The 9,705-nt window shown below is 35.6% G+C and overlaps 2 protein-coding genes across 2 annotated transcripts in view; one reads left to right on the forward strand and one right to left on the reverse strand.

Annotated features, from left to right (window-relative positions):
• LOC118738689 (organic cation transporter protein) overlaps window positions 1-9,705 on the forward strand; it is a 65,897-nt gene that overhangs the window by 52,879 nt on the left and 3,313 nt on the right. The gene's annotated exons all lie outside the window — the stretch shown is intronic.
• On the reverse strand, window positions 36-7,104 carry LOC118750008 (solute carrier family 22 member 2-like). The gene is made up of 4 exons (XM_036484751.1): window positions 6,693-7,104; window positions 4,362-4,629; window positions 365-519; window positions 36-265 (listed from the first exon to the last, which is right to left on the reverse strand). The coding sequence occupies exons 1-4, from the start codon at window positions 7,102-7,104 to the stop codon at window positions 36-38; spliced, it is 1,065 nt and encodes a 354-aa protein (XP_036340644.1).

Consider the following 9,705-nt stretch of genomic DNA (forward strand, 5'->3'; position numbering starts at 1 on the left):
TAATGATTTCTATCATCTTATGTTCGCACTCATCATTACCCACCCCTTGCCACTGTACTCACCGTATTCAAGTAGATATCACCACCCAAATTGCTCAAATGCAATGTCAATCCATAATAGACGATAATCAAAGTCAACCAAACAACCAAATTCAGACAAGTTGTGCGCCAATAAAATCGATTAAAAACCACTTTCAATGGATTGTCGTGAGTGGTGGGAATAGCTTCGGCATCGCTAGGTTTAACCGCGCCAATAGTACTGGCACCTCCTTCCGGTCCGGCGGTGAAGGGCGCCAGTGTGTGTTGTTGTTGTTGAACTTTGTCAATATTCGCTTCCATGGTAAGCTTTTGTTCTGAGATGTTGCTTGGTGGTGGCGGTGGTGCAGCAGCTTCTAATGTTTTTTGATAGTTGACAGGCAGTGTGCGGTGATTAAGCCGTGCAGCGCGTTCGATTAGCGAATAGAGTTCATTGAGGCGACCTTGTGCGAGTAGCCAGCGTGGTGATTCCGGCATGCAATACCTGTGGAGTGAGAAGTTAGGATGTGAGAGATAGGTAAAAATATTTAAAAGCTCAAAGCAAAAATAGAGTGCAATGAAACAAAGATAGTAAAATCGTAATTATGGAAGTTAGTTAAAAATCAAAAATAATAACTCTGAACTCCAGTTCTGGTAAGTCCGTCTACTCTGTATTTATTTCGCGTCGAACCTCTCTTACCCAGTATTATCTCGAGTATTTCACTAATCGAGTTTAAACATCTACCAGAGTTGGTAATGTCAATCTAGTGCCACATATATCACCTTTTTTTTTTTTGGGAAAAGCTGCGCTGGAATAATCCAAATACTTGCTTAGCAAAAGTTTATCCACCTCCGATGTGTATGCCTCAAAGTAGACTTTGTAACTATAAGCTCGCAAGCACTAGCTTCCCATTAGCAGAAAAATTAACCATTTTGTTTCTTTTTTGGACTTTTCTGAGAATTAAATGAATATTACAACAACAAAAAACACAGCCAACATAAAAGAAAAGTGCGCACAGCCAACATATGGGCACATCCAGTAGAAAGTCTAACGCGAAAAAAATAATAGTCATATGTCGAACTTATTTATCGACCCAACTTATTTGGATGGGTTTCTTTTTTTATAATACATAAATACTGGTTAAGAAAGAAAAAACATGTTTGTGAACAATTTTATGCTGGATGCTGCCAGAGTGTAGATATTTTTACGCTCCGATTGTAAGATATAGATTTGCAAAAAGCGAGCCGCTAGGTGGCGCTGAAGTCAAAACTAAATATATATTTGACAAAATTTCATGTTTTATTCGCTTTAAAAGTTAGTTTAAAAACAATTTTAACTAAATTTGTTCAATGGAAATTTTAGTAACGTAACTTCATCCAAAATCACGTCAGATATGTACATCGACAGACATAAACAGGAAAATGTTTAGCTTTACAACAATTCACAGTGCTTGTAAATTTTTTTAACCCAAATCAAAACATACTTCTGTGTTATGTAACATTACGCCAGCGCTACCAACAATAGTCATTTATTTTACCAAATAAAGGGCTTTTTAATTACTATGGAAATTAAAAAAAACCCTCTTTTAAAATGTTTAATTATTCATTTTATTTATTTTTTAACATTTTGTCATACAAATCTCACGTCACGTGAAATTGGAAATGCCCATATGCAATAACAACAGCAATAGAGACATTACAAGAAGAAAAAAACAGATAAAATAAATTGAATTGATGTGGAATTTTGATTTGATTGCGGCTGAAAAAGCAAAAGCAGTCAATGTGTATTCCGGTGGCTTGCATGTACATATGTATGTATGTGTGTGGTATGCGCAGAAGGTTCCAATGAACCGAAAGGACTAAGGAAAAGTTGATGTTGTGCATACATATATACATACATATATCAGTGAATTTGTATAGCGGCAAACATATCTGAGCACCTTTTTTTGAGAACTAAACATCCTTATGAGAGTGGCTAAAAAGGAAAATGTGGAATGTTAAAAAAGCAAAAAAAAATATAAAGAATCTGTCAGATGTAAAAAATGCCACAGGAATGTCGTGCTCGCGCAGTAAAGCAGCAATGCAACACTCTTCATTGTTATTTGATGACCCCATTTGAGGTGAAATGAAATTGATTTCAATTTCAAATAGAAGGGACGCTGTGCCACAAAATAGGAGATCAAATGACAGTTTGGTTTATATACATACATACATATTAACATCAGCGCATAAATACTTAAAGCGCACATTCCAAATTATTCAAGCAGATACAAATAGGGTCAAAAATGCTGACAAAGAAAGGGTTAAGGTCGATTTGACAAAGCGAAGGCGACTTATTGATAATCAAATTAAAGGCCTAAGTAGCAGATTATAGAAATATATTGAACTCGGACAAGATAAACAAATTACATTAGGATGTCATAAACGTAAATGCATATAAATGTAATAAATAAGCTGAATTAGTTCTCCTTAACTTGTTCTTGGCCAAGCATTAAATGGACAGGAATTTCAGAATTCTTACCTAAACGATGCTAACATTGTAGCGTAAATTACTTAATTTCGCCAAATTACTACACTTAAGGCAAGAGCGTACACATTCATGTTGATGATTTCTATCGAAACATCAGTTACACAATTGCGTGACTGGGCTCTTGGCACCTAAATTAAATTACACATATGTACGTATGTAATTTTTTTTCTTAATTTGCATCTTAATTTCAGCGAACTTAAACTGATTTAACTTGCGGGTTTTCTAAGAAAAAATTAATAAATTTCGATGTGATTTTACAAGACAAAATTACTAGAGTTTTAGCAAAATTTGCCAAAATTAATATTATGCGCTTAAATTACTTAATTACCCAAAAAATCTCAACCGAAATTAATGGCTTTAACGATCACTTTGTGTTATATCTGTAGATAGCAGCATCTAGTACAGCCGTGTGTGGGTGAATTCTAATTTAGTGCGGGTAAATATTTTTAGGCAATTTACTACATTTAAAGCACCTCAAAATTAACTTGAACTACAATTGATTTTTTCTAAATCCACCTCTCGATTTCAGCGAAATTAACCTCTTCTCAGTGACTATTTTTACAAGAAGAAATTAAATAATTTCGATGTGAAATTAAAAATATGCCTGAAATTGAGATAGTGTGAATGCTCTATAGATCACTTAAAAACTTATTTTTTTTTTATCTAGAAAGCAGTAATAATTTACTCATTAAGGTGTTATATTGTTTATTCTTTTATAGCGACCCTCTTAAATATATATATATATTTTTTTATGTTCAAAACCATTCCACGCATTTTACACATTTTGGATATTTTCTACCAACAATTAATTTCATTGATTTGGTTTTAAGGCAATTACATGGAAACAATATTAAAAAAATAGTTTATATTTTTGTTCCATACGTCGAAGGAGTTAATTTCAAAGCACTTTTTTTAATATTTTGAAATAGGTGGCAACTCTCTTTTTATAAAATTTTTTACTTTTGCTTTAATATGCGTATTATTATACACATTAAAATAATTTTTTATCTTATTAGTGGCAACCCAGCCCGAAATATGTTTGCTACCAAAATTTTATCGTTTGGTGCAAATATTGTATAAATTTTTTTAACATTTTTGCGAATGTGCTGCAAAGTAGCTGCGAAATCCGATGAGACTACATTATGAAAGAAAGGTTTAAAACTGACTTCTTCATATTTTGAAGTAATTTTGAGACACTTAGTTTTTAACTGACTTAAAAAAAGGAGGAGGTTATAAATTCGTCGCAATATTTTTTTTTGTACATATGTTACAGCATAACTTCGGACCACGTTAGACGATTTTTATAAAAAAAAACGTGGTACCTTAGAGGTGGTCCCATAACAGTTTGCTTTAGATCCGATCATTGGATCTTAAGAAAATTACGCGATACTCTAAAATTTGTATATGAAAATTGAAGCCGGTTTTGCTTTTTGCTTAAACACGACTTTTAGTTTTTGAAATCTGCTCCTTCAGAGTTAGATTTCTTGTACAAATCGGTTCTCTAACTTTTTCATATTCTTAAATATCGCAATCCATATTCTTTAATCTGCATTAAGAGTTCTATTAATCAAAACCCAAACACTTTACTGATCGACAATATTCCACAATCTACAAAGCGAAGTCGTTTGAAAAATCTGTTGTTTAAGTTTAAAGTCAATTTAAATAGTTTTTTCTAAATTCTTATGCCGAATTTTATTATTATTAAAGTTATGATATGTTATTTAGTGCTCAACTTTATCATTAAAACTTACGTAATTTAATACCTTGTGGAAACTCGGCATAAGTGTTTAACAAAAATTGCTTAAAATTTTACTTACCAAATTGTCAATAGGCTTATCCATGGCAGTGAAATGGCCAATTGTAAATGTCGCCAATCGCGTACGAAGTATGCTATACAAGCCATAAGAATATAGGAAATTGGCACAGGTAGAATATTCAAGATACCAGTGATGGTACGCCACTTGCCCGAGACCAGCTCCACAACGAGTACGAAACTCACCACAGTCACTGTCATCGATGCGAAGCCGGTCAGAGTACGCATCGTCATGTACATGGCCAGGTTCACTGAGTAAGCTTGTAAGGTACCTGATAATGGAAACAAAGATAAATTATCTATATATTTAAAGCAGAAAATAGTAATGAAATAAATTCATTGCAATTGTGCGAATCAAAATTAACGAAAGTTATTAACGGCAAAAATTTAGGAGCACAATAGCGCTTTACGCTGTTCCCGTCGGGAAATGGAACCGTTCATAATGCCTCGCTAGAATGTTTGCCTCTGTCGTTTACTGACCACATTAAGCTGTTGACAGATGCCTTGATAATCGAGACAGCAGTGGCTCTCTAGTCTTTGAAGCCCAAATCCCCTGACCATTTTAAGCCCCTTCTTAGAGGTATACTTCAGTCTGAACCGACTCGGAATTGTACAGTAAAGCAGAGTTCGGAGAAAGACACCAAAGAGAAAACCGTTGCTTTGGAATTTTTAAGAATGTCCATGAAGATCCTAGGAAGGTTGTTTTTCTATTAGCGGTCGGTCCCACGCTCTCTTTTATTTTGCTATAAGAGATCATGCTTTAAAATTTACAAATTATTTCAGCCGCTAATTTTACTTCATTCTGAGTCACATCATTTTTGAGGCATTTCCCACAGCCTTGGATCCTTTTTATGTCACAACAACGCCAAAAAGTAATTAACGAAGGTTCCTGGTTTTACCACTTTTATTTCATAAAGCGAGGGAGCGATTCGGATATCGGGTGGACTCTAGGAACACCGGGCGGACGACAGGGGGAGAACATCGTCTAGTGAGTTTACTACTGCTGATGGACCAGTGCCAGCTTTATGAACAATTTAAAGGCATCCATAAATCCAACGTAAATACACACAGCAGATGGTTCCACAATGAATGAACCTGGGTATACTACTTTTTTCGGCTTTTTTCCTAGCCAAGCTGGTGGTTATTTCCAAGACCGCAAAACTAGTACGGTGTGGTAGGATTTTCAGAAATACCTAGCGAACTTCACTATGCAAGTCTTTTAAGTTGTGGGAACATGTCGCTGATCTATTAATGAGATAGGAGGGGAGACTGTTACACAGACACTGACTGCTAAGTTGGTGGGCATCTATAAAGCTGACGAATCAACATTTCACAGAACGACTATGCTTGATACTGAGGCCCACGAGACGTAAGGTATTTCGGGAAAAGGCCCGAACATTTATAAATAAAGAAAACTCCTCGGCAACTGCAGCGCAGAAATGGCGGGTGGAATCTACTTGCCAGAGTAATCAGCTCGATTTACATTCAGTTAGGAGAACCACCATCTAAAAACAAGGCGTAGGAAATCACTTATATCACCTTCAAAATAAACAGCTCAAAAGCAAGACGTTGACCAACCTGAGTAGTCATGTGAAATCTGTGCTTATCGGCTACTGCTTGATAGTCGAACGGGCAGACGGATAAGTTGTTCCTTGGAAGAACTTTTGAGTTAGCTACTGAGGTGATGAGTTGGAGTTTACCACGAAATAGCCCCTTCGCCATTCCGCAGTACTTACTCGATTTAGCGCCCTAAGAGATATTAAAAACATTGTTTTAAAAGTTGGATAATCTCGAAAAAAAGCCATAGTTGTCGCCATTTTCCCTCAGGTGCCTCCTTTTTTCTACCCTCCCCCTCAACTTTCGGCCTCACTGCGTCATTTTCCCTCTCCCCTCTTAAGCACATCACAACGGATAGCTTAGTCGAGTCTAAGTGGGCCTCCATCTGCGTAGGCAGTACGCTAACCTACCTTAACCTAGATTTTCTCGAGTCTATTTTAGTTTGCTGTAGGAAATTTGGGACGATAAATTATTCCACCAGCATTACATTGGGCCTCTGTCTAGTGCGCTATTTCTAAGACAACTGATTTACGTCTAGCCTGAGCTAGCCTGCAGACACTCCTAATGACCTCTTATCCGGCAGAGAATATACACCCATCAGACCAACCACCTTGGTCCAAATCATCTCACATCAAGTGGCCTCTACTGGCTATGCTTTAGCTTTCTTGCTATGTAGTAGCTCTAACTATACATATTTTCTACTCCATTATGCTAACTATGACCGCTAAATAAATATGCAATTTTGTTTTTCCAGTTCAAATTGATTCCCCCAACTTACCTCCAACAATTTGCACCAACGCAAATATCATTAGAGTGTGTTTGCGTCCGAAACGATCTGAAATCCATCCGCTCGAAACGCTCCCCACTGCCGCACCAGCCAAGAAGCACATTTCGACAACGCTAACCAGCTGCTGGCGGCCGCAAACCAAGCCGAATTCCTCAATAGCCGAACGTGCGCTGCCATCCTCGCTGGAGAATTCAAAGCTTTTGCAGCTAATTAGTTGCGCCGGCACGTCGGATGTAGGAAGCTCGGGTAGCTGAGAGTAATTAAGATTTAGTATTGAACACGGACCGGCTGGCTGGCTGAGACTTTTCCAAAGTGACACATCCATATCGGGTGCATTGTCTGGGCGTGCGCACCAGTAGTCCTTGGCGATGGTCTGCAATAGAGTGAAATAGCATAGCGACATGGTTATAAATCATAAATTGTAGTGTATTTACATATTTGATTGCTATTTAAATGGCATACTAAAAGAAAAATTATATTAATTTAACTAGTATTTGGCTTACACATGGGCGCCGCACCCGTGTCCGTCCACTGCATTAAGGCTTTCAATCATAAGCGTAATTCCCTAATCGCGCACATGTCAACTTTGTGACTTTAATACATACAAATGTGCGGATATGTAAGCGTCGTCAATTTGTAATGCTTGTCATAAAGATAAAAGAGACACTGGTGCATTTACTTATCATAAATGGGTTCTCGCAATTTATTGTATTTGGTTAGACGAGTTTGTTTGCAAGAATTTTTGCGCATTCAAACACGAATTGACCCAATTCCATCGGCTGCTTATGCATTTGTATGACAAAGCGTTGGCGTTTCGCTTTGGCGTTCTGTCACATTTCCAACTCAAACTCAAACTCAAACTCAAATTTCAACTCCAGCAGTCCGTCGATTATACGAACTGATATTTGTATGTGCTGCACATATACGTATATATGTATGTATGTTTTCATATGTAGACATCCAATTAGATCGGTTGATAATATTTAGTATGCAAAGTATTGGATATATGCACTTAAAAAAGTTTTTATTAAGTTAATTTAAATTAAATAAAAGCACATGCGCACACAAATGGCAAGAACGTGACCTGTTCCGCGCGATATTTAAGTGCACACAGTAATTTTAATGTAAGAAAATAAAAACTTAGCAAATGCAGCAGAAAAGGAATACAATACTAAAATATATGTATTTTCACAGCTGACATTGAAATTTAGCAGCCAACAGATGCTGGCACTTGGCTATTTCTTATAGTTGCAAAATAGAGTTCAATGCTGCGTCATTAGCGAAATATTTTTTAATGGATTAATAAGACTGGCTACATATTTCAAATGTGTGTAGTATATGAAAAAAAAACCCAAAAGCCGTCAGCAAAAAAGAACTACATATTAAAAATCAATGGAATTTTTCAGCCGCTCAAAACTTCCACTTATTTTAATAAAATGTTATAAGTCTGATAGCAGCGTACCCAAAAATGTAATAAAAATTCTGATTAAAAAGCTCAAAATTTAGATAACAATGTGAATAGTTTTTTTTTTTTGTAAATTCCGAATAAATTTGGAAAGTTTGATTTATAACAATGCCGGCTACGCAAATGCTAAAACATCGCCAACATAAGTGTGTCAGACGTGTGAGTAGCGACCCTGCAGAAATTCTGACTAGCCCAGAACTAGCGTAGAACTAGACCTTTTGCTGGCAGTACTACTTCTGGCTCAATACTCAAGCAATGCTTTAAACTGTCCGATTTTACACGGCGATGTCATTGGCGGTGTCGTCCAGTGCATTACTTTGCAACTAGTTTTTAACTGGTTTCATTTTGGAAAGTATTTTTTTATAAGAAAACGTTTTTAATATAAGAACTTTTTTTCGTTTTTTCTTTCTTTGACAAATTCCATTTTTTGTTACATAGTATGTATTTTATTAAAAAAATAAATACAAATTTGTAAGAGGAACTGGCCAAGGCTGCGAACGACTAGAAACAAGCGATTTTTTCCACATATCAACACTGCTGTCCACTAAAAAAACAAACTGTTCTGTGACCCTATCAAGTATTTGGCCAATATGTTTTTTTTAGGAGAATGAGTTAAGCATAAAATTAAATAAGAATCCATATAAAAAAAAAAAAAAAAAAAACTACCGAAAAGTTTAAAAAAAGTTCCGAAAAGTCAAACACAAAGAATCCCGAAAGATTCGGTTTTATCAAAGCCCAAAACTAAAAAGCAAATATTGCCGGTTATTTTCTTATGCTCAAAAAAATATCATGCAAACTTAAAAAAATAAAAGTCAAGGAATAGTCAGTATTTCTTACTTAAAATAAAGAAATGAAAAATTAAGTTTTTTTTAAATGTTTAGGGAGTTATCTCTAATATAAATTTTGGATTTAAAAATCTAAAAATAAATTGTATTTCTCTGCAAAAATCTCTATACTTATTTGCATACAGATGTACATACGTATGTATGTATCTCCTTCAAAATGCATTAGAGGTAAATAATGAATACTTATTTGATTATCGCGAATAAGCGCTGCAACAATAACAAATGATCGCTCAATAAATTTACTCGTAAAATATCAAATACTTATAATAAATCAACAAAATGCAAGCGAGTTTGGCCGCCTTGCTTCAGTTACTTATAACCGCATCAAGGCAATTACCGTAAATGCTATTCGATCGCAACTATAACTGCATTTATGTACATATACATTCGACTGCACATCACCACCAGACCTTCGTACTTATACGCATACATACATACTTTCATAGATAGAGGGATATTCATATTTACTAGCAAACAAATAAAACAAGCAAATTTATGAATGCAAACGTACATACGTACATACACTGAATGACCCAAATGACGGGAAGTGGGGAAATACCAGATCAAAGTCAAACATAAAAGTCAAATTAGCCAACGCAACAACAAAGTAAGGGCAAAGATATAAAAACTTAGAAAAAAGATAAGAGAAAAAAAAACACAACATAGTAATTAGCTAGCGGTCTTGACCATAACA

The sequence above is a fragment of the Rhagoletis pomonella genome, unplaced genomic scaffold, assembly GCF_013731165.1.
Source record: "Rhagoletis pomonella isolate Grant_MI unplaced genomic scaffold, Rhpom_1.0 Rhpom_scaffold_00001, whole genome shotgun sequence".
Classification (NCBI taxonomy): Eukaryota; Metazoa; Arthropoda; class Insecta; order Diptera; family Tephritidae; genus Rhagoletis; species Rhagoletis pomonella.